The sequence below is a fragment of the Danio rerio genome, chromosome 8 (assembly GCF_052040795.2).
Source record: "Danio rerio strain M-AB ecotype USA chromosome 8, GRCz13ab, whole genome shotgun sequence".
Classification (NCBI taxonomy): Eukaryota; Metazoa; Chordata; class Actinopteri; order Cypriniformes; family Danionidae; genus Danio; species Danio rerio.
The window spans coordinates 34,964,485-34,991,352 of NC_141028.1; the positions used below are offsets into that span (position 1 = coordinate 34,964,485).

General features: G+C 37.2%; 1 protein-coding gene across 2 annotated transcripts; it reads right to left on the reverse strand.

Annotated features, from left to right (window-relative positions):
• Positions 1 to 5,508: 5,508 nt before the first annotated feature.
• Positions 5,509 to 25,399, reverse strand: si:dkey-56i24.1. Of its 2 annotated transcripts, none has more exons than XM_087263730.1 (2): positions 9,692 to 11,002; positions 5,509 to 8,306 (listed from the first exon to the last, which is right to left on the reverse strand). In XM_087263730.1, exon 2 carries the CDS (start codon positions 7,100 to 7,102, stop codon positions 5,792 to 5,794), a length of 1,311 nt encoding a protein of 436 aa, XP_087119856.1. In that variant the 5' UTR covers positions 7,103 to 8,306; positions 9,692 to 11,002; the 3' UTR covers positions 5,509 to 5,791.
• Between the last annotated feature and the right edge of the window lie 1,469 nt (positions 25,400 to 26,868).

Consider the following 26,868-nt stretch of genomic DNA (forward strand, 5'->3'; position numbering starts at 1 on the left):
AACATCAAACCCTGAACTTAAACTAATGTCACCATTTAGTAGTAATTGTGTAAATGTAATGATAATCATTCATGAGCTTGTCATGAGAGAGGGTGGGACCATCTCAAATTTTTTGAGAGTTCATTGGATGGTGACGCTTCTCCTTCAGCTATTGGCTCGAAGGAGTGTCCATCAAAGTTGCAGAAAAAGGCTGGCGGCCATTTTGTTTGCCAGAGAACTAGTGTTATGATTGGAGACGCTACTCTATTGAATGCACCACAGCGACTAGTTTGGAGGATTAACATGGATGTTTATCAATGTATGCATAAGTTGTGGACTGATGTTTTAAGGATTGGATTGTCTAGAACCTTGATTGAGAGGTGAGTCATTCTATTCACGCTAGAATCATCCTTTAAAGATGGATGTTTAATCTTAGTTGTAGTTTGTGAGGCTTCCCCTTAAAAAGTGTCATGTATGTTACCGCTGGTGCACCCCTAGAAGAGAGTTCAGCTTGGATCGCAGGCATCGAGAGTTTAGGCAAAGCGAGTTTTTACTGTGATCTTGTTGGAGAATTGGGTTGAAGACACAGAGATTGCATTGTGTGAGGCAATTGAAGTAGAAGGTTGAGAAGTTGTAGCTGGAGAAGTTGTTGTTGTTGGAGAAGTTGTTGTTGGAGAAGTTGTTGTTGATGTAGCTGGAGAAGTTGTTGTTGTTGTTGTTGGAGAAGTTGTTGTTGTTGTTGTTGGAGAAGTTGATGTAGCTGGAGAAGTTGTTGTTGATGTAGCTGGAGAAGTTGTTGTTGATGTAGCTGGAGAAGTTGTTGTTGATGTAGCTGGAGAAGTTGTTGTTGTTGTTGTTGTTGGAGAAGTTGATGTAGCTGGAGAAGTTGTTGTTGTTGGAGAAGTTGATGTAGCTGGAGAAGTTGATGTAGCAGTAGCAGTAGCAGTAGCAGTAGCAGTAGCAGTAGCAGTAGCAGTAGCAGTAGCAGTAGCAGTAGCAGTAGCAGTAGCAGTAGCAGTAGCAGTAGATGCAGAGCAGTGTATTCTTCAAATCGAAGATGACTGTAGTGAGAAAACCCTGGCTCTTTATAGTGGTTAGGAATGGCCTGATTGGTGGATCAAGCATGCTAATGCAGGACCAGCCGTGTTCAATCATAATCACGTGCTCCTCTCGAAATTAGTTTATGAATAAACTTCACTTAGAATTCATTCATTTATTTTCCTTTGCCTTAGTCCTTTTATTCATCAGGGGTTGCCACAGCAGATCGGACCGCTAACTTATTCAGCATATGTTTTACAGTACTGATGATTCCAGCTGCAACAATCCACTTAATGTATTGGCAATCATTTTTCTATATGTTCATATATTTCCCTTCAAGATTTAAATATAGGAGAGAAATAAAAAAAGATATAAAATACGTATGTATAACGCTCAGCATGAATGAGTACACCCATCACAGATCTCTTTTAAATGTATATATTTTTTTTTACAATATTACAGATACAGGTTTAGAGTTGATTTATGTGTCATATTAGTTAAATAATGGGTTGTTTTGTTATAAATGTTATTTGAGTTTATGTTTGAGATGGCTTCTGTGGTTTAAGCTCAATATTTTCTTGGTTTAAACAATATTGCCATCACCATTAACGAGGGTGGTGTGTAAAGGAAGCACCCCGGTGATATGGTCCTGTTAAGGGGTGTTCAGTTTTGTGCTCAGAATAAGAAGGCTAACAGGTAATTCTGCCTCCAGATTATTCTGTTAATTCTCTCATAGACTCTCATGGTCGTGTTGTGTATGGGACAGGAATGTTCTAGCCGTTCAGATTAGTTACACGAATTGTTTAACTCGTTATACTCACATACAGCCAGTTGTTACAGTTGTCAAAAATGGTATTGATGCTGTTTAGAAGATGCCATTATGAAGCAAAGCATAGGTGAACTAGAGTGTGCAATTCAAGAGAACATTGCCAGGCTCCTTATCAGCCTTCTTGCAGAGGAGCCAGGCTTATTATTAGCGTGATGGCGCCAGTGTGTTAGGTGGTGTACAGCATGCCGGTTCATAAGCAAAAAGAAACACCACCCACCACGCTGACTCATCAGAGTCACAGCCAGCCTGTTCTCTTCACATGATCACCCACCAACCTACCTGGATACAGTGGGCTTATGTCTTTCAAGCCTAACTTTGCATAGGTTGATCTTGCCTCCCTCCAAGATGGCTGGAGCTTGTGAGGAGACTTCAATTCACCTGGCACTTGTGCTGAAGGGCCTCGTGCTTCAGGTCCTCATTAATCTGTCCTCAGAAGAGCAATGAGACCTTCCAGCCCTCTTTCCTGCTCTTAATCGCCATTTTGGGCAGAGTCTTCACCATCCCCTCCCTTTCCCCCACAGGTCTGACTTCTGCAGGAGCATGACCCCGAGCTTCGCCTTCAGCAGGAGTCTCTCCCCCTTCAAGCACCCTCTGCTCTGACTCCCACAGAAGCCTGTGTTACCTTTTGCTCCCACAGGAGCCTATTTTACTTTCTTTCATTCCAAACCTATATCAAGCACCTGGATGTAACATCTCTCTAGCCTTTTTAGGGTTTCAATTACGCGGCTGCTGTCTTGAGCTAATAGCATTTTTGGGGAGCTGTTGAGACCTACCTGGTCTTGGTCCTCCCTGCCATGCTATATGACCTGGCAGAAGCCTTGGGCTAAAGTATCTCCCAGCTCAGGGTTCTCTCCTAGGACAGCATACCAAATCCACAATTAGTATCAAGCAATAGCTAGGTGTGAACTCTTGAAATGTCTTGAGTAGTATGAATGTCCACTAGTCACTATTAAGGCAAAATTGTAATTTTTTTAATACGCCACTTCGTATTTTTCCATTAAATCTTTTTTTTTTTCTTTTTAACTGGTTACCTTATTGGCTCATGTGTAGTTTTATCCATATTTGCATAATTAATTCTGTGATCGATCTCATGGTCTGTTGAAGTATGTCATGAATGTGAACTTATTCTGGCTATATACACCAGGCTTGACATAGCAACAAGGCCAGGAGGACCTGATTAAACTAGGTCGAGCTGCACTTTCTCTGTTATCCTGACTTTCTTGCTTCAACTTTTGTGCAATACCCCTTTGTTCATTTTATGATGGCATAGCTATACAAAAAAACAATATATATATGCATGAAATGACCAGGTGTAAACAGGACCCTCTTTTCCTGCATACTGCTATAGAGGCAGCATTAGCATTAGCCATTATGCTTTTTAGGCTAATGATTTTAGGGTAATGAGTGTGCTAGGACCTTGACAGTGAGATTCTTGTGGTGACTACCTGACATTAACCCCTCTTCCAGTGGCAGCTGAATATTGGTAAAATTATCCACAAATTATTATTTTTTTCACTCAAATAATGTGTATAGCTCACTTATTATAAATAAAAATACAATCTGTGAATCAACAGAAAACAAGTATACAAAAGATCTTTCTATCAATTCGTTCATTCATTTTCTTGTCGGCTTGAATGAACCGCCAACTCATCCAGCAAGGTTTTTACGCAGCGGATGCCCTTCTAGCCGCAACCCATCTCTGGGAAACATCCACTAACACATTCACACACACTTATACACTACGGTCAATTTAGCCTACCCAATTCACTTCTACTGCATGTCTGTGACTGTGGGGGAAACCGGAGCACCTGGAGGAAACCCACGCGAAGGCAGAAAGAACATGCAAACTCCAAACAGAAAGGAACAATGGTTACTTACATAACCAAGACCTTCTGCACACATTACTAAGTCCTGGCTGCAGAGGGCAAAATATCCTAAATGCCACAAGAGCTGAATCTATCACGCACTTTAGGGTGTCGAGTGTCAGGCAAGTAGCGTGAACACCAAAACACCACCTAAAATGTAACCATCCAACGTCCCTGGCTTTAATGACCTTAATAGGGATATAGTTTAGGAAGTAATACTCACCAATCATGCCTAGCAACTTACACCAGGGCTTACAAAGTATATGACAGTATGCTGAGAAAGGATGATAATCTTGAAGAGGAAGGATGCTGCAGAGATTGTTTATGCATATGGACTAACCCTAGGTAGGGAGAGCACTGCATATGGAAGATGGTTAGATTAGTAAGGAAGACACAGGTCTACCTGGGTAGGGGGACTCACTGTGGTCTATTAATGCATATGGGGTCTCTTATAAAGGAAACCACACATAGCTGGTATCGTTCTCCAGAACGCAGGATGACCAGTGGTCATAGCAACAACATTATAGTCCTGCACCTGAACTTGGCTAGCAGAGCAGTCAAAAAACACACGTAGATACAGGTTAGGGAATGTGGTGCGGAAAACGTTTGTGATACCAAGCTTAGTTTTCTCTCAAATGACAGATGTTACCCATCCCCTGAAAATAAATCGGCTTCACAAACAGATTATAGAATCTTGCGATTCAAGAGAGTTTTGCCCCTTTCTTCACCCCCATGTAGCACCCATGAAAGCAGTCCAGCCGCTGGGCTAGAGGCTGCAGAACCTTCAGACCAACCAGCGTGGACACCCAGAAAAGCATAGCCACCATGACTCCTGAATGACTCAGAGTCATTGAACGATAAAGCAGCGATCCTGGAGGAAGCACCGGTAGTATCGCAGTACCACTTCTTGGATGGGGCGTGCTGATGAGGAACGGGACTGTGGAGGAGAAACCCCCCACATGCAGAAACGTACAGCCGAGACGGCATCTTGAAAAAGACATGTGCACCGAACACTTGCTTTTTATTTTAGAGGAAACTGCTCTTAAAGAACTGCTGAAGTGCCACACACACCACTGATTTTCACAGCTTTTAGAAAAGGTTTTATACATGAGTTAGCACTGAAGCGAAGTTCTTTAAAAAATAAAATAAAAATACCTGAATTACTGATTGATCTGACCACAGTACACATTTCCATTGGATGATGGACCATCACAGATGCTTTCGAGCCCAGAGAAGTTGATGGCAGTTTAGGACAAGATTAACAAGGCAAAGTACAGTTTTAACTGGCATTTGTGGATGTAATTCACATGTAATGAATGTAATTTTTCTAGGTTTATCCTAACATCCAACCATAGTTATTCTTCTCTGAAGCGAAATGTCATATTGTAGGTGGAAAGAACCAACCTTGAGTGGATGGGAGAATCAGTTCATTTTCATTTATGGCACTGGTGCAAAACAGCTACAATTCCCTCAGACCCAGAAATTGACATTTTTAAACAGTGTGATAGATGATCTGATGGATATTTGTACCTGAAACGTCACAGACACATCCTGAGAAGACTAAAGACTCATTTTACATTTTATAAAAAGGATACAATTGTTGCCCTTTAAATTGTATCTTCATTTTGTTGACTCATGACAATGCAGAATTCAGTGTCAGAATTTAGACTATTATACTGGACTATTGGTCAGTTTTTTAAAGTTGATAACTACAAATTTGGGTAAAACATAATCCCCATTTTTACCCTGCTGTTTAATCCTAAAGTAGTTGTGAAACAACTGAACAACGAAAATATGTAACATTTATGGTAATGCATTTTTATTTTCAGTTGTAGTCTTCAGAATTAGATACAAGTTCTGTGGATTCAAAATCATAGCATGATTTTGTGGATTTCCATGGATTCAAAATCATAGCAATGCTTATGAAAAGTTTTTTGAATCTGGAGTTTTCAAAAAAGAACTGGGTTGCTGGAAATCACTCAGAATGTACTCCTATATTTCAGAATTTTCCATAAATTTTTCTTTTTTTTGTAGGGATTTCTTCATGGCATTTTATTTAAAAATCCCTGATGCAAACATCTCAACTGGAATCCTTGAGGAGACCAGAAAGTTTCAAAGTTCTGTCAACATTTGGTATCAAATTGTTTTCAAAGTCCCAGACTCTTTTGTCTACGAAAAGTTCCTCTTTGGTCAGATGCCCCTGCAGCGGGACTCTAACATGCACAATCCTACATACATTAAATGGAACATGGTAACTCCCTCCAAAGTTCTTCAGGGAGGAATGTACTGATGTCTGCTCCACTTTCCTTGGATTGACAATCATCTTTGTGGGATTGTAAACATTCTTACGTTCAGGTTCTCTGTAAATGTGCTCCATGATATTGATTCCAGAAATATTTTTCCATTCTTTTCGCTTGAACTTCCCGCTGTCCTCAAACTGTGTTTTGGGGAATATGTGGTTCTCAATGAGGAACACTCCATTACGGGGATCAGCAGACTGGAGGTCCTCCATGAGAGACTGTAAATTTGAGTATTTGTATGGCATGATGATCTCATCGATGTCATTCAGAAGAACATATCTGGATTGATACATGTGCCTGTAGATGCACTCGTTAAGTGTTACTAACTGACCATAATAATGAAGATCGCCTTTGTGTTCCTGAAAATTCCAGCCTGGGGAGGGATTCATAAACTTGTCAATAGGCCATGATACAATCTCCAGAAACCCTTCTGATACATAATGTTTTAGAAGCTTCTTCAAGTCTGCACCACAGCTGGTATTATAGATGACCACATGCTGTACACCCAGAAGTTTGTACATCTCCATAGTTTGAGCAAACTGCAGTACATTGTTGTAGCTTCCAAACAGGTTGGAGATGCAAACAGTAAAGTTATACTTGAAATTGTCTGTTACCAAATTATTATTAATCGGCAAATACTCCATATTAATGTTGTATAAATGTTTTGTTGGATGAGTTGTTATGAGAACATGTGATGCACTTTGCATGTTCTTGCCTTTACAAATCACATCTGAGACATGAAAAGGAAAGCCAAAATGGTCGGTGTGTATCTGGACCTCAGTCTCAACAGTTTTGCAGTCATGTTCGGTGGTACAGTAAACACAGTAAAGGGGCTGCAGATTGTTTCTTTTTATTATGCTGATGACTCGAATGGCCCCGTCCAGTCTGTGGTCAATAAACGCAGACACCATGAAATGCTCAGAGTCTTTGATAGGCGTTATTGAATATGAAGCCTCTTGGATTTTGATTGTATTATTTGTCAGATGAGTTTTTATCGTTTGATTGTCCTTGTGTTTCAAAATCAATGTGCCGATGATGGTGGCCATAAATGATAGTAGAAGAAGCACTATAAATTTGTTTTCTTTTTCCATCTGTCACTCAGCTTCTGTGAAGTAAAGCAAATAAATACATATAAAACACACAATAAACAAACTTACTGGAAACCAATGACATAAAACATCTTTAACTTTAACAAAACTTAAGTTATTGGATTTAACCATAAATAAAAAAGTTTTTAAACACAAAAATACTAATAATAACAACTAACCACTCTAATGAAATGAAAGTATGCATTAGGTCTGGTCTTGTACTTTCAACAACAGATAAATGCAACATGATTTTACAATAATGACATCACTCTCATTTGAGTTTGCTTAAGTGATGTCAGGTTCTTTATTGACATTTTACAATGGAATATTATTATTTCAATGTTCTTTCACAAAATTAATATTACACATTTAAACACAAAATACAAAAGGTATGTTATTTTTTAGGTTTCATGGTATCTAAGAAAAAATAAATATTCAAATACTAAATACTCTTAAGGATGAAGTACCTTTTGTCGAGTGTCTATGCCACATTTATTCTAAGGGAACTCTGGAATGTTTCAGCTGCCTCTATTATAATATTGGCTACACATTTTTTTCTGAACTTTTGATGATGCGAGGTGGATGTGCCATTTTGTATACTTTAGACCATAAGTCTCAAACTGAATTCCTGGAGGGCCGCAGCTCTGCACAGTTTTGCTCTAAATCTACGAAATTCTGTTGTGCAGAGCTGCGAAATGCGAGTGTTTAGCGAGTGTTTAGTCGTGTTTTGATCCTCGGTCGGTCTCACACAGTCAAGTGATGCAATTTCGCAGGTCAGAGTTTACCAAACTTGAACTTTGCACCGCAGCAAACTACAAAACTTGATGCATGACCCTGCGTTTCCGGTCTGACGCATTCGCATGCGTTTGAATGGAAGTCTATGGGAAGAAAAGCCAAGTGTGACTGCAGCTTAATCCAAATTAAACACAGCTGATTCAAACTATCAAGGTGTTCAAGACTACTAGAGACTATTAAGCAGGTGTGAGTTGGAGCTGGTTGGAACTAAACTAAGAGAAGCTGCGCCCACCCAGGAATTGAGTTTGAGACAACTGCTTTAGACTGTTGTTTTTATTTTTGTACTCAACTTGGATTCATTTTCAGCATAATAAGGATAATCAACACTGTGCAGTGGCTGTGGGGATCTTGTGCATATGAGGTATACAGAAAGGAAGCAGAGCCCCATGATCTACAGAAGGGGTGGCCAACCCTGTTCCTGGATAGCCACCTTCCTGCAGATTTCAGTTGCAACCCATATCAAACACACCTGCCTGTAATTATCATGTGGTGTTCAGGTCCTAATTAATTGGTTCAGATGTGTTTGATATGGGTAGCAACTGAAATCTGCAGGAAGGTGGCTCTGCTGGAAGGGTTGGCCACCCCTGATCTACAGTATCCACGTTTAGATCTGAATGACTTTAAAAACAACAATGGAAGACATAGAGTACAGCAGATCATAATTGTCATGTTTTACAAGATGATGACAAGCTTTGTTTAAGCATATTTTTTTTAATAGTTTTATATTTAAAAATTGTTCTAGATCCTCTAGCTTTTGATGACTCTCTGTAAACCAATAGAATTCAGCAGTGAGTCTATTGTATCTCCATTGTGTTCTTCAGTGGATTGTCCTTCAACAGTGACACTTGTACACAAATAAATCTGAACTGATCTTCAGCAGTGACATTTCAGAACACAAACTGAAGTGACGAAACAATATAGCCTTAAAAGTTTGTGCTCCACTTGTGATGGCATGTAAATGTCTGTTTAAAATATGCTTGTGTTGATTTTGGGTTTTTTCAGATATTAAAATAATATTAATGGGTCAATCTGTGGTGTCTCTACATGCCCTAGATTCAGCCACATGTCTGTGCTTCATTTGTGCTAGTTGTTGCCAGTAAAAGTTTCTCTTATGTTGGTTTGTCCCATGAAATATTTGTACCTGCTGCTTCTGTTATTAAAATATTGGGCGTTGAATTAAAAGTGATGATTTGCCACCTCCATTCAGTTTAAACATACAGAAATCTAGTAAACCCAGGGATGAGCAGTATTAATGATACAGCATGAATTTTAAATACATATTTCAAATACTACAAAATAGTATTTTCTAATTTGTATTTGATAGGGTTTATGAAAATGGGTTAATATTTTGTATCAAAATACTTAAGGGTCTTGTATTTTTGTATTTTTAAAATACTGTAAAATATTTTGTAAGAAGTCTACGTGATGACATCTTAAAAATGCAGCCTCAGATTGATGCTTTCTCAGTTATTTGTCTAAGCTTAAGGTCAAAACAGAAAATTGATTACGAAGGTGGTGAGGGCTTATAGATGGAAACAATGCATCTTTGCTTAAGAAATGAGAACAGGATATGGAGCCTTCAGCACATAACCACTCTCAGTCTCAGGTAGAAAATCAGAGGAACTTTAGAATAATAAAACAGCTAAAGATGGTGTACTAGTGTTCACTAAGGGGGTAAACTAAGACATTTCCATTCAAAGGAGAACAAAAGCAAATCTTGGGAGAATGCATAAACTGCACATATAATAGAAGTTTTGGATGGATTGCTGAAGTAGATGTCAAGAAAATAGGACCAACAACATTAAAACAAGTTCAACAGTGGCTGACTTAAACTTGCTTAGAAAAAAATCTGTCAATCAAACATTGTTTACTTCACTAAGTCAGTCTAATGGTAAAGAGATTGATCAAATATGCATATTGATAGACGGTTTGCAAACAAAATGTTAAACTCCCACGTAAAAGTATTTTGTAGTATTTTCAAAATACAAAATACAGTATCTTATTTCGATACTTATTGTGGCTGCTGTGCTGTATTGTGTAGTTTATTTTAATACATTTAAAACTGAGTTATTTGGTATTTGAATCTAAAATACATTTTAATGTATTTTTGCCCATCCATGAGTAAACCTTTGTGCTGCATTTGACCAATTCACATCGGTACAGCAGCTTTAATAATTAAGAATTATATTTAATAAAAAAACAACAACAAAAATATCAATCCTCTTTTTTATACCTAATGTCACAATAAAATTGTTAAATCTAGAGATTTTTGGAGATGTACTTTATGTATTATGATTTACCCAAGCAAGATCAATTGTTAAATCTAGATTTTATCTACAAAAAATATAGTAAATTTAACTAATACTACACTGAAATTAAAACAATTGAGTTTTTTTTTTTCAGAAATAACAAAACAATTTGTGCTGTTTTAAACATTTGAGACATTGTGATAGCCTCAGTGCAGTACATGACATGTCACATGTATATTTTTCTTCTGTACATTTTAGAAAGTCATGCAAATGTCTATTTGGCTGTACAATATGCAGTACAATAGAACAATAGCCCAATAATTCTGATGAAAATAGAATATTTGCTGTTGGACATAAAATGAGTCTCCAGTAGATTTTTAAATTTACAAACAAGTCTAATAAGTGTGCATGCAAAGGTGAGAAGCGAAGCCATATTTAATATATCCAAAACAAAGTAGATGACAGGGCAAGACAGTCCTAGAGGTCAAACCATGGGGCTCGAAAACACAAATGCTGAGCAGATAATAGGGTAACAAGGGCACAGAGACAGTCACCAGGGCAACTAACAGGGGTGGCATAAAAAAAACCAAGGAGTGATACAAAAAACACAAGAGAACAATAAAAAAAGCGTAAGACAGCTCAACAAAAATGATGACAGTAAGTGTATTTTTTATGATAGCAGTAATTGTAAAGAGAGCACTGTATTGGGTAAATAAAATGTTAACTACCGTTCAAAGTTCAAATGAGTTATTGTGTTTCTCATAGCAAATTCCTTTTTTAGATTTATTTTTATTTTTAAATTTAGTGATTGTCATGCTTTTAGGGGTCATTTTAAATTGTATCATTTTGTTTTTCGGTCAGCTGACTATAAAAGTTACAGCTGTCATAAAACCAGAGAAATGCTCCATCTGCAGGAGTAGACTGCCCACCAGGAGCATCAGGAGGACTGCTTGTGCCGTGATTCATGATTTGCCCTGCTGCCAGACATTATAATAAGTGAAGTTTATTTATAAACAAATTTCAAGAAGATCACGTGCTTATGATTGTTCACAGCTGTTCCAACTTTAGCTAACGACTGATTATCCTATCAGACGATCCTTAACTCACTATAAATAATAATAATAATATAAATAATATAATAATAATTTTCTCATCTCAATCTCTTCGTCTTGAAGAAAACTCCTCCAAAAACTCCTCAAAACTGCTCCGTAACTACAAACGCTACAAGCTTCAACCTACAAGCTTCAACCTACAAGCTTCAAGCTACAAGCTAAAAGCTTCAATCTACAACTACAGCAACAACAACTACTATTACTACCATTTCAAACAAATCCAACTCCAACAATTTCATCAACAGCTTAAACAAAAACGCCAAAACCTTAAACTTACGCATCTGCTGTGTCTTCAACCCTATTCCCCAGCAAGATATCAGCCAAAACTCCAAAGCTATTGCAATAAAATTGAACCCTCACCTTCTCCTAGCAGTACACATGCGATCCATCATTTAACAGCTTGTTTGCTGGGATATGTTCAGCAGAGCAGCAGCTCTAGTCATAGGCTGTTTCTCAATATGCGTTCTTCAGTGGCCTTACGTCCTCATGTTCTCGTGCAACGTCATCATCAGCTGCCTAAGTTCAGTTCCAATACTCAAGACCGCAAGTACGGAGGACACGTGAAACTTCCCGGATGTGATCTTGATATCGAGGACGCACTGATGCAAACTTGAGCACCAAACTCGCTCTGGAAGTCCCAGAAGTCACTGCGACTGGAGGTGGGAAGCGCAGCATTTTATTTGGATTTATTATTAAAGTTCAGAGATATCACTTATTTACCTCAGGAGTTTCCCTAAATGAAACAGTGAAAGTAAACATCAACATGAATATCTTAATAAAGGAATAAACACATTAAGGGTGTTTGTTTGCAGAAATTTGTATTAAAATTTGTTTTATTTATATTGTGCAGAGTATATTTATAATGTTTTTATGCAAAGTATATATTTTGAAAAGGGAGGAAACAATAAATCGTTGTATGAATGCTGTAATATTTAAAATAATTTCCATTTAAAATGCGTGAAGGTCACATGACCATCAGGAAGAACGCAGCATCCCATTTCTCAAAGGACGCGTTCTCTGCCCTCGCGAGCTGCCTGAGTTCGTTCTTCCGAGGACACCTGGCAATACCGGTCTCCACAAGAACGCAAGTCCGTTCTCTGCATTCTTGGAATTGAGAAACAGCCATATACAATGTTGATTTTGATCAACAAAATGGTCGCCGGGCATTTTGCAGCTTTTGCATTGCCTGACTAAAACTCCTAAGCCAATAGCTGTAAGGAAAAGCGTCACCATCCAATGAGCTCTAAATAACTGGAGATGGTCCCGCCCTCTCTCTTGACTCTCTTGCTAAGACCTTATGAATGAATTTTGCCAGACACGCTTGTGAATTAAGTAAAGTTAAAATTACAACAAAATGTTATTAATAAATTAAAGTAAAGCCATTACTAACATTCCATTTACAGTTTTACTAAGTGGTGACATCGCTTTCAAGTCTTATAAAGTTTGATGTTGGTAATTGATATATATATATATATATATATATATATATATATATATATATATATATATATATATATATATATATATTTATATATATATATATATATATATATATATATATATATATATATATATATATATATATATATATAAATAATAATAATAATAATAAAATAATAATAAAAAATAATAATAAATAAATAAAATAAAATAAAAATAAAATAATAATATTAATTAATTAAATAAATAATTTAATTAATTAATTATATTAATAATAATAATAATAATAAATGGTAAAGAGACAAAATTCCGACTTGACTGTTATAAATAGAAGTTTAAACTCCACTTCACTATCACTTCACCTGCTCAGTCTTCAAGAGGTAACAGTTTTCCAGGACTACCAGACAAGCCACACCCCATATCCTCAGCTTTCCATCCATCTGCCATGCCGTGGGGGGACGAACGCCCACCCCTACCATCCTTACACATCGTGTCAACGAAGCTATCGGGCCATACATTAACTAAGGCGCTTCCATTTACAGTCGCCCATGCCCTTTTTAAGATGCCTCGCATGGCTATCAGCTAAAACAATTTCATATCTGTCATACATGTATGATGTTGTAAAGATTTGATTTCTAATTCTGTTTGTTTTTCAATTTCAGAGATCATGACTGCCGGCTCCAGAAGCTGACCCCCATCCAACCTATTACACTCCACACCCGTTCCAAATACATTGACACTCTTCATAAAGGATACATTCCACTTACACAGCCAAACCTGACATGTTCACACTAGCCTTTCGATTTTGAGATGTTCTGAACTAACCTCAAATTTCAATCTCTAAATCCACCCCACAATATTTGATTTAATTTCTTTATTGAGTCCCTTTAGCTGGTTTCGGGGGATATTACCAAGGGCGCGGGTTCACTTCACTATGGCCCCCCCCCAAATGCTCGAAATCCTCAGAACCAACAATCATTTCCTTTTGAACTATATCCCATCATCTCCGCTGCTATCTTGCGGGGCTACGAATGGGCTGCATCTAGCATCCTCATACACTGTGACAATGAAGCGGCTGTCCAATGCATTGTTAAGGGGCGTTCTCATGCCATTAAGGCGCTAAACTTGGACTACAGCCAATAAACAGTTTTGTATAGTTGCTGAACATGTATAAGGTCATGTGTCATGTATCTCAAAAAAATAAAAAAATAAAATAACTGACTCTGTCTCTTTTCTTTTTCCAGAAGTTTTGGCGACTGGCTCCAGAGGCGGATCCCCATCCAACACCAGTCCCACACTATCCAGAAATGATATTGCCCAAAGCCACCCACTTTATCACACTACGCTACGGAAACCTTTCCACACACACAGCCCGCACCCTCGACACTATGTACACCCTGGCTTTTTGGCCTCCTAAGATGTTCTGAACTAATCATAACATCTAACTTTAACCCCTCCATCCACCCCACCGTATCTGATCTGACTTTGACGAATAAAGAAACTCTTTCATTCTTTGTCAAGCAAAGCAAAACAGACCAAATCCAGAGGGGGCACTACATTTACATTTTGACTCATTGCGCTTACCAACCCCTTTTTAGCCTTTACATTTAGGAGAACCCAAGAGCCCAACTCTCTCGCACCCCTCTTTACTGATGATGCTAACCGTCCAGTAACACGTTTTTGGTTTCAAAAACACCTGAAAGAGTACTCCGCCTCAGGATTCCCCCCAGAACCATTCTCCAGCCACTCATTCAGAATTGTGGCAGCCACCACAGCAGCCCACCATGGGTTCTCCCAACGATTCAGATCCCCGGATGATGGTCTTCCGAAGCCTTCAAATCATACATCCGCCTCAGCCACTACCATCTCAAGGAAGCCCAGCTGATCCTCTCCAGCTGACACCCAACCACCGCAGCTCAAGGGCACGAGAACGACTCTGCCATTTCCTCCTATTTTCCCTCTAAGTAGCTTCTTAGCTACCTTTCATATTCTCCTATCTCAAGTGCAAGCTAACTCCGCTTCCCCCTCATTCCCTGCCCTCCTCCGCTCCAACTCTCTGGAGTTACTCTCAACCACTACCCCCGCAGGGGTCCTGCCAAGCCCATCCCCAGCCCAACCCTTAGCAGCCACTCGCTAGCAAGAGCCCTCATGGGCCCCTCCTTCCTCCCATCTCTTGCTAGACCCTGTCCCCCCCACGGCTCTGATCCCCGCAGGGATCGCCCCGAGCTTCGACCCCCGCAGGGGTCTCACTGCCCCCCCCCTCCCTCAGCCACTAGTCACCCCCCTCCCCTTTACCTTTTCCGGCCTCAAGATCCTCAGCCCCTCTTTCTATCTCCCTTCCGGCATTTAATAGCCCCTTCTTTTTCTACTTTCAGCGTTAAGTAATTCCGCTCTCCGTCCCTCCTTTTTCTGATCCCCTTTTCCGTTTCCCATCTTTTACTCCCACTTCCCCCCTCTCCCCCTCCTTTCACAGCGTCGAGTTCCTCTGCTAATTTTCTTCCTTCAGCATAAGTTTACTGCTATCTTTCTTTCTTCTAGTGTTGAGTCATCCACTATCCTTTTCTTTCTTCCGCATAGGCCCTCACTCCCTTCGTTCAGACTTCCACGGAGTCCCCCTAGCTTCAACTCCACAGGAGTTCCTACCCCCCCCCCCCTCTAACTCAAACCCCCTTTCCACCGGAGTCAACACCGCCCAAAAACCTTTCCTGACTCCCACATAAACCCCGCCCACCCCGGCTCTGGCTTCCGCAGGAGCCCACCAGAGTCTCGACTCCCGCAGAAGTCATTCCCAGCCCCTCCCACTCCACTGCCTAGACTCCCCTGGAGTCGCTTTCAAAACTCTGCTCTAGCAAGAGCATCTCTCCTCTATCTCCTTCCACAAAGTTATATCCAGCGGCCAGATATAGCATTGTCTTATGCCTCTTGGGGGGTTTCTTCGATACGCGGCTGCTGTCCCGTGCGCAAAAGGCTTCGTTGGGGAGTCATCGAGATCTACCTGAGCTCAAACTCCCCTCTCGCCTTGCAACGGGAGGGAGCCCAGGGCTCGAGGATCTTATAAGCTCAGGTCTCTCTCCCGGGACAGCACGCCAAACTAGCTCTATTATCAATCATCAGCTAAGTGTGAACTCTTGAAGTGAAGGTTATTTATAAACAAATTTCGAGAGGATCACGTGCTTATGATTGTTCACAGCTGTTCCAACTTTAGCTAATGACTGATTATTCTATCAGATGATCCTTAACTCACTATAAATAACCAGACTTTTCTCATCTCAATCTCTTCGTCTTGAAGAAACCCTCCCACCCAACCCTACTTTCCCTCCTTTCAAACGGGCGTCACGGTGGCCAGCGATTAGCGCTGTTGCCTCACAGCAAGAATGCCCCTGGTTTAATTCCTTTCCAAACCAGACGGCATTTCTGTGCGGAGTTTGCTCGTTCTCCCCGATGTCGCGTGGGTTTTCCCCGGGTCCTCCGGTTTCGTCCCACAGTTCAAAAACAAGCACTCTAAACAATTAATCCAAATACTTTAGCTAAACTCTGAGTACACCTTTTAGCATCCATATCTGACACTTAGCTACAACAAGCAAGAGGGGGAGTCATCGAGATCTACCTGAGCTCAAACTCCCCTCTCGCCTTGCAATGGGAGGGAGCCCAGGGCTCGAGGATCTTATAAGCTCAGGGCTCTCTCCCGGGACAGCACGCCCAACTAGCTTTATTATCAATCATCAGCTAAGTGTGAACTCTTGAACTGTACTAAAGCGATCCTTTACAAATTCAGCATTCAATTTAAATACATGATTATAATTATTTTAAAAAATCTAAATATGTTAGTCATTCAACATTGCACTATTGTTTGATTTCAGGTATTTTTTTCAAGCCTTTGCTAAAGCAGTGCAACCTAGGTGACCATTTGTCCTCTTTTTTTTTCTGCACAGGAAAGTCTCTCTTTTTGAGCAGGCCCGGATTAAGAATTTAGAGGCCCCTGAGCACAATGTCTTGTAGGCCCCCTACCTGGCTGCACCCCTATAGTTACATTAAAAAATAAGATTAATACAATATTTTAAATAAAATTAATCTATAATATATTGCCCGCATTTTTTAAATAAATGATATACAGTGCATATATTTTTAGTCTACAAAGATTTAACTTATATTCAAAACATTTAAAGCACACTTTGAAAAAAAAAATACTAATACAACGAGTGAAAATCAATGGATTGTAATATGCTTGTTCAAGTTCACAGAAGCAGTGCTAAAAATTTATATTTAAGGGTATTTTTAATGTTTAACTTCTACAAACTTATAATGCATGTGATTTAGATATAACACCTCTTCAATCCAGTTCTAAGAATCAGAGTCTTCTATAAAACACACTTATTAATGATTTCTACTAGTTTTCCTCGTGATGAAGAGTAGGCAAAATCGGATATTTAGTGGGGAAAAAACAACCTGTTCATCAGATGCTGGATTCGGGATTATAATCGATGGTGTCAAAAGATGTTGCCATGCGCTTTATGAGCCACACTACTCACGCTGCTGTATGTTGTCTCTTTCAGTGTCAATCAATGGTGACGGGCGGGAATCACTTAACTAGCTTATTCCAACGAGGTGCGCTATTTGCACTTAGCCTAAAAGCCACATTTTCTCCTCTCGCAAGGACCCCAAATGCGCACAGGCCCCTGGGCCTGTGCCCAAAATGCCCATAGGTTAATCCGGCCCTGTTTTTGAGACAAAAAAAAAAAAAATGTGTGGGGCAGGGATTTCTAAATCTCCTAAAATGTCTGGGATTTAGCTTTCTACAGCCATCATTTATCAAATGTGTTTTTGCATTACTTTTACATTTCAACAGTTCACTCTTAGATATTGCTTGATAATTATAGCAGGTTTGGCATGCTGTCCCGGGAAAGAACCCTGAGCTTGAAGATTATTGAGCCCAGGGCTCCGGTTTAGTCAATTAGCATGTAAAGGGGTACGAGATCAGGTTCTTGAGAGCTCCCCCTAGTAGTAGAGGAAAGGGGGAAATTAAAAAAAAATTAAGATAAGGGAGTAAAGCTAGATGGGCTTTTTATAGTGCAATTGGAATAACTTGATCGGTTTACTAAGGCATACAGATGAGAGACCTGCTGTGATCAATCATCTCACATGCACTTCTCGAAATTAGTTTGTGAAACTTCACTTAAAGTCTGTGTGAAATAAAAATTTTGAATTTTATTTTGCTAGCGCACCTTGTTATTCTAAGTGAAGATTCATAAACTAATTTCGCACCGCGAAATCCTAGCGAGATCCTAGCTTAATATAAATGGATCACTTTCTCCTTATTGGTCTATCTTCATTTTGGAAGAATCCCCCCTTCCACCCCATCTCCTCCTTTTTCTCTCCTTCTAAAGGGGGAGCGATCGAGACCTACCTGATCTCGGTTCTCCTGATATGCTTTTAGACCGGGCAGGAGCCCTGGGCTCAAATATCTCCGAGCTCACGGTTCTCTCCCGGGACAGCATGCCAAACCTGCTATAAAAGCCAAGCATATCTAAGTGGGAACACTTGAAACAATGTAATTCATGCAAGTTAATCCACTGGAAAAAAAAATGTTTTGTTAATCTTCAAACAAAGTCTGACTGTTTGCTTAATTTTCTGTTGACATGTTTGACTGCTTCAGCCACAATATTCTTAACCATGCACATCTTATCATTAGTTTTCTATAAGAGAATTATGCACAAAAAGAAAACCCTGCCCCTTGCTTAATATTTAGTTTTAGTTAAAGTACATCAATGTACTGAAATAAACTTCTCAACAACTTCCAGTTCATGTGGACACTGCAGCCTGATTTACAGTTGAAGTCAGAATTATTAGCCCTCTTTGAATTTTCTTTTCTTTTTTAAATATTTCTCAATTTATATTTGGCAGAGCAAGGACATTTTCACAGTATCTTATTTCAAGTCTTATTTGTTTTATTTCGGCTAGAATAAAAGCATTTTTATTTTTTAAGAACCATTTTAAGGTCAAAATTATTAGCCCCTTTAAGCTATGTTTTTTTTTATAGTCTGCAGAACAAACCATCTTTATACAATAACTTGCCTATATACCCTATCCTGACTAGTTAACCTAATTAACCTAGTTAAGCCTTTAAATGTCACTTTAAGCTGTATAGAAGTGTCTTGAAATATATCTAGTCAAATATTATTTACTGTTATCATGGCAAAGAAAAAATAATTCAGTTATTAGAAATGAGTAATTTAAATGATTATGATTAGAAATGTGTTGAAAAAAATCTTCTCTCCATTAAACAGAAATTTGGAAAAATAAATAATAAACAGGGGGCTAATAATTCAGGGGTGGTAATAATTCTGACTTTAACTATTTTTATTTGGCAGCAATATGTTAATATTTGAATAGTTCAGATGCAAAAACATCTAAGTGCTATCGGGAATTTTCTTCTACAATTAGCATTTTTTTTTGCCTCTGGACTGTAAAAAATAGGTAAAAATAAAATAAAAATAAATTAAAAAAGTTGAACTAACGTAACATTTTAAAGCAACCTGCTGCAAAGAAATTGAAAGTGGTTGAAGCTGTGCCAGTTGTGCCAAATAAATTTTTAATTGACTGAGAAGGCTGTTTTAAGTCAAGTGTACTTAATGGAATAAGTTGGCATAACTTCTACCACTGAAGATTAACAAACTCAAAATTTCTTTGCAGCCAGCTGCTTTAGAAGTTTAAGTTAACTTAACTTTTTATTTTTTACAGTGGTAAATGCTCAAATAAAGAATTCAAAAGTCAAAGTCTCATCAACTGATTTTTTTTTAACTTTCATTGAACAAACAGTTCCAAACATGCAGTTAAATCGTTTTTATGAGTAAATTCAACTCTGAGCTCAAACATATGTTCACCTAACTTTTTGCAGTGTTGTTCATGTTAATTTATTTCATGTTAAAGGCAATAAAAATAATCTATTATTTGCAATAAAAGTGAAATTACTAAACCTGGATATAAGAGCCTGATTTTTTTAAATTTCTTTTTATTTTAGAAGGCATTTAGAGGTTTTTGCATCTGAGCTCTTATATTTAGTCCTTTTATATTTATATTATAACTATATTGAGATATACATTTTCTCTCTTACAGAAGATGGCATTCAGTTCGTTCAAACATCCTGCTTTAATTTATTTTATTAACTGGTAACATTTTACAATAAGGGTGTACTGGTTAATGTTAATTATTCCATTAGTTGACATTAATTAACAGTAAACAACACATCAGCATTATTTAACCTTTGTTAATGTTAACCAAAGATTTATTAAAGTGTTAATATTAAGACTTATTAATTAATGTTTACTTACACATTCACTAATGCATTTGTTCATAGATTAGATAGCTTGACCTAACAATGCACAACACATTTATTCAGCAACACTAAATCTGTATGTACTTTATATGTAAAATAAACATTAATGTGTTAACTAATACATTAACTAATGCGTTAATTAACACAACCAAATGTTAGTAACACATTAGATAATGTTGAGGTAGTGTAAACTACAATAAGGTTCACAATTCCAAAAGCATTTGTTAATGATAAATCACGTTAGTAAAGAGTTAACTAACATGAACAACAGCAATCTTACAGTGTTAAAGTGGAAACCTCACCTTTAACTTGTATGTTTGTTAACCATTTATTATAAAAAATAATCACTAACAAAGCATTAGTTAATGGAATTATAAACCTTACTGTAAAATGCACACTACTTCAACATTATCAATTGTGTTGCAATCATTTGTTCATTAGCTTAATTGTTCATGTTAACTAATATATTATTTAACATATTAATATATTTGTTCAGTTTATCAAATTTTCAAGTTATTTAATTTATTGGGAGTAATTTATGAAATGTTGCCATATGGCAACAACGTCCAACAGTGGATCTACATGTGAAATTTCAAATTCTAAACTTTCATATTTCACTCATATTAGAACAGTTTTCAATTATTATATTCTTTTTTTTTGCTGAATATTATTGAAAACAATCATAATTTTGTATTATCATATATATAACATACAGTAAATATAAATATTTTCTCCAGTAAATATTATAACAAATAAATAACAAGTCTAGTATATCTAGATGTGGGGGGTTTCAAAGTGTGAGGCGCGCCATCCCTGGGGGGTGCCAGAGCATGTCAGGGGAGGCGCGGGAAAAATATAATATAATAAAAATATAATTATTAAGTTTAACTATTATATGTATTTTTTATTATATTTTAACGTTTTAGTTAAACAAAGCAAAAAAAATAATAATAATACGTCAAATATAAGAAAACCTTTTTTACCCAGAAGGCCATATAGTTGTGAATTCGCTTCTGTTTGGCAAGCCTGCCAATACAGGTATATGCCTGCTAATACAATGGGTCGGTTTCTGAGACGCCCCCCACTCCGCACTCCGTTCCCACGGCTCTCGGCCACGCCCCCTCGCCACAAAAGCCTTCAAGTTTAGGGTTTAAACCCAAAAGACGACGATATGATGATCAGTATTTGAGTTTAGGATTTACGTGGACAGGACCAGCTGATGAACCACGACCTTTATGTGTGGTTTGTCAAGATATTTTGGCTAATGAAAGCATGAGACCCGCTAAACTTCGACTGTTTTGACTGGGATGGACAGTTCTTGGATCTGTTCTATTTTTATTGAACCATCATCCTAGTTTTAAAAACGTTATATTAAAATACTTGTTATTACTCTGTAAATAATTGCACTTTCATGCAAATGATGATAAAAGTGAGTTAACAGTCTGACATCTGTCTGTGTCTTTATATATACTGTATGTATATATATATATATATATATATATATATATATATATATATATATATATATATATATATATATATATATATGTATGTGTGTGTGTGTGTGTGTGTGTGCGTGTGCGTGTTTGGGAGGAGGGGGGCGCCAATGGATAAGTTGTGTCAAAAGGGAGGCCCACTGTCTTAGACTTAGAACACGGTGGTGCTCACTAATACACTGTTCCCTGTATTGATATCTATTCAAAAGTAGTATTGCCATTAAAACTAGATTTTATCCATAATGCAAATGTCATTAACACATGACTAATCAACATTATATTACTAGCATTCATTGATGTTTATGTTTGCATTTAGCAACTACTCACAAAAAACACCAGTCTGTCTGAAATCGTGCTACAGAAAAACACTCCATATCATGTGACTTACCCAAAGCACATCATTGGCTACTCTAAGGTCTTCTCTTTCCAACAACAACAAAAAAAAATAATATGTTGGTCTTAAAGAAATAGTGGCTGGGAAATGAACATGAGCATCATGTTACTATATGGTTACGCCGTGCAGTAGGGTTAATATAAAGAGACACATTAGAACACGTGTAAGTAAACATTAACAAAGATTATGTAACGCTGAATGAAGTCTTTGTTCACCATTAGTTGATGTTAACTAATGTATTAAAAACATTAATACATGTTTAGTTAACATTAACAAAAATTAAGTGATGCGTTGTTCACTGTTAATTCATGTTAAATAATACTATGAATAACTTTGACTAATACACCCTTATTGTGAATAAAGTGTTACCATCTAATAATATATATATATATATATATATATATATATATATATATATACACACACACACACACACACACACACACACACACACACACACACACACACACACAGACACACACACATACACACACACACACACACACACACACACACACACACACACACACACACACACACAGACACACACACATACACACACACACACACACACACACACACACAGACACACAGACACACACACAAACACACACACATACACACACACTTTTTTTTTATATATTTATTTTATATATTTACTGCTGTTTTAACACACTTAAACAATACTATCACGCAGGGACATGTTTACCGATTAACTTAATAGAAATTATCTCTATTGCTTGATATTATTTTATCATGCAATGCTGTGTGTGAACTGCGCATAGAAGCACACCACATTTAAAAACCTATTTTGAAGCATGGCAACCACAAGTCCTTGCTTTACCAGAACATTACTGTCCTTTGAAATAAATGTATATATTGCTATTTATGCCGTGTATTTATGTTTTAAGTGTTTTAGCAGTGGAGAACATGATCCAGCCAGATACCAAAACTGAACTAGAAGCTAAAGTTTGTTGATGAACTTTGATTCTGGTTGGAAAAAAAAACTACGTGACAGCACTGAGACAGTTGACAGGAAGCACAGCAGCTGCAGATGTCACAATGCCACCAACAACCTCGATTTATCTTTTGCGTTTCTGTCAAAGCGGTTAAACATGCGAGTATGTAAAAAAGCCTCAAGAGGAAGCAGAAATAGAAATGCATGTAAAGCAGCAAAATATTACAAAATGTCATATCTGTCGTATTTTCCTAACCGCTAATATGCTGTTTTCAAGAGGTGTTGAATTAGTGAGTGCCACTACTATCATCATATAAATTACTATAGATTGATATTATTTATTGCAAAGTTTAGGGAGTATTTTAGCCAACGGATGTTCACATTATATTAATTATTCACATTATATTAGCTCCATAAACACTCTGACCCTGATAAACATCCCAAAAATCAGTACAAAAGCACTGCTGCTAATGTAAATAAGCTGCAAGGCCCAATAGGCACGAGATGTAGTTCACCATTGTGTGCATCTTTACCTTCTTTACAGTATTCAGAACCTATATAACCACCACGAATAGCTGTGTATGCAAATGGGGACCTATTTAGAGTGTAAACTAAACTAAAAATACAGCCGCGTTCCTTGTTAAAAAAATGAATGAGAATTGTGCATTACACGTCCACATGAGTGCTTGCTGAGAACGTCAGGAAGACTCAAATAGACCTTCATTTCTGTTTAATGCACTTACAAGTTTACACATGACATACATTATTTTTAAAATAAATATGGGTAGCTGTTAGGCATTTTATTTTGCGCTTTCAATCATAGATCAGAGCCACTCTTTACATGCAAAAGTTTACATGCAAATAGAAGTCATGTTTCATCATATGTTTTGTGGCTCCACTAATTTGGCTTTTAATTTAATTCTTTTAAATCTTAGTACAGTTTGTCTTCTAAATTAGCACTGTTTTTTTGTGACTATAGCTCTACACCAGGGGTGTCAAACTCCAGGGTTCAACTCCTGCTTTAAGACACTCACCTGTAGGTTTCAAACAAGCCTCAAGAACTCAATTGATTGGGAGTGTTTAATTAAAATTGGAACTAAATTGAGCAGAGCCGTGCCCCTCCAGGAACTGAGTCTGACACCCCTGCTCTACACATAATGGATACTATACAGTAGGTCTGGTATTAGCTTGCAGTCTACCTGTGTGTAATATTGATTTTGTCTGACCACGCCTGTACTATTTGATATCTCTCGCCTAATCCTAAACCTAATGTGCTTAGGTGCTAAAGGTTCAAATAACGGGGGACTTGCTTCTGCAGTGACAGCCCTATAGCAGTATAAAACACTCAGTTTTATGATTAGCTGCACAAACTCATACACAATTGCGTTCTCAAAAATGAATGTGAATAAATGTAAATGCTTTAATTAATGACTAAGTGAATGATGGAAATGTAGTCATGTAACTGTAGTTATTTTATCCTTGGGCTGTAAAAACAGCAATGACTGTTTTAACTTTTAATAGCCCAGAGCCATAAAATAAGCTTGGCATTTTAAGTGTTGTGTAATATATATATATATATATATATATATATATATATATATATATATATATATATATATATATATATATATATATTTAATATTATTTTTTTGGGGGGGGGATTTTTTTGCCTTATTTCTTGTTTTTTTTCTTTAAACAAATAACCAACTCACCACAGTATAGGTATATAGAGATCTTTTCCCTCAAAATATTGATTGATTGCTTTGAACATTTTACGGATTGATTGATGATTTGTGCATCCCGTCAATCAATCGATAGTCTATACAATCTTTAGAAAGCAAAGTAAACCTAACAGGTGCCAAGTGAATCCTGATTTCTAGATCATTGACTGACTTACAGTCAATTACAGTATTTATTTCTATGAAACTAATTTAATAGTTAAAAATAAACAAACAGACTCGTTCATTGGTATACATGAGTATTAATTCATAACAGCTATAACTGTTGCATTAAATGGGAAACCTAGTTGCCTACTCTCATTCTGCTTATTCGCCCTCATGAAATAATAATTTATAGTAAACAATATAGTGTTTATGAACCACACCACAGTAAAGTACTGGATACATTATTTAGAACACATCGTTATAAATGCTACAGCTAATTTAGGTTCATGGTCAAAAACTGTCATTACTATAAACAAGATTATAGTAATTTTTCATCTGGGTAAAGTTGTAAAAGGTGATGTGCAGTCAAACTGTAACTTAAAATGCTACAACCAGCCTTTTCATGAAGTTAGTAAACGAATTATTCCTTCCAACGAGCAAATAAAGCAAACAAAACAGACGCTGTTATAAGCAAACACTTACGTGCTATATGCTACCGCCGTCCTCTGATGAGACCGTTCTAAAAAGACACTGGCAAATCCTTTTGTCTTAAATGTTTTTTATTCGCTTTACCCACACCTTTATCAGCGCAAACCCTGAAATGCGCGGATTGTGAGAATCGAAAGTGGACAAGGCTTCTCTGATGTGCGCGCAGCAAAAATGCTGTGTTATGGATGTCCGGGCGGGAGTGCGCATTAAACACACGGTGAAATAAAAAGAGTTAAAAGACAGTTCCTCATCTAAATGATAGGTGTAAAGCAGTCTTCTGTCCTGAGTTTCTTCCTTACGAAATGGTTTTATTGCAGTAACTATGGTTTTACTTGTGGATTTATTCATAAATATTAGATTGAAAACCTTTTTATTTTTGTTGTTGTTTCAGAAATTATTTCATAACTTTTGTTAAATGTAAGTACCTAGTAAAATCTCCTTTTGTTCTGCAGTTTTGTTTACTATATGTTTAATGCAGTATGCGGTGTGTTATATACATTATTACTATACCAAAATTAGGGTTTCAAAATTATAGTTTTTAAAAATACAGTGCACACCAAAGAGCAAAACATGGTTACTACAGTCATATTTACTAGTTTTATTATAGTAAAACCATGGCTAATTTCAATAAGGGATGACCTAAATTGATCACTTGATAATGATTCATGACATGGATCTGTCATCTCCTCTCAACTCCACAGTTAGTGATAATGTCTTTTTATTTAATTTGCATTTATTGAACCTTGGGCCAAACAACAGTTAAGATATAGACACAAATGCCTATTGTCACAACACTTCCATGTGTCACTTTACACATGCCAAATTGATGATATTAGAATAGAGGTGAGAAATGCTTCTTAATTACCACACTGGAATGCAATGCAAACAACAAAATCATAATAAAACAATATAAAACACACAATGACCATCATTTTATATGTGCAAATATGATAGAAAAACAAAAGAAAATGCTCCAAGCACATGTGTTTTTTTGTAAGTGACGTCAATGTGAGGGTTTGTGATTTGGTAGGTGTGGATGTTTTTACCATTTGTGCAAGAGTGCAAGCCTAAGTGCCAATGCACGTCAGTATCCAATGCTGACCACGTGTTAATGTGTTAAACTGATTTGTTTTTCTGACTTTGTTTTGTTTGCTTGTTTTTCCATATTCCTGTTTATGTAAAGCACTTTGAATTACCCTTGTGTTTATAAATAAACTTGCCCTGCCTTTACTTTGCTGCCCTAAAAAGGCAAAAGTCCTTAACTTGCTAGAGTGTTGAATTGAGAAAAATAACTTTAAAGATTTTTTTGTTGCTCAGACAAATCGTTCAAAAACACGACACTGGAAAATTGGAGAAGCACTGAAGTAACAGAAGTGAGCTGGTTTGGTTAGTTATTAACCAAAGTACAAAGTGACAGGTAAAGTGGTGTGTTAGTATAAATAGCAAGACTTTAGCACAGCAAGAAAATACATTAAAAATACTTTTTTTTAGTAAGTATTTACTCTCATTGAGTCTCAAGAGGGTGGACCGGCCTGCAGCTGTTATAAACAATGGATTCTGAATAATCAAACTCTCAAGAGGAAGATGAGAACACATTATTTGAATGTGTGATGATATCTT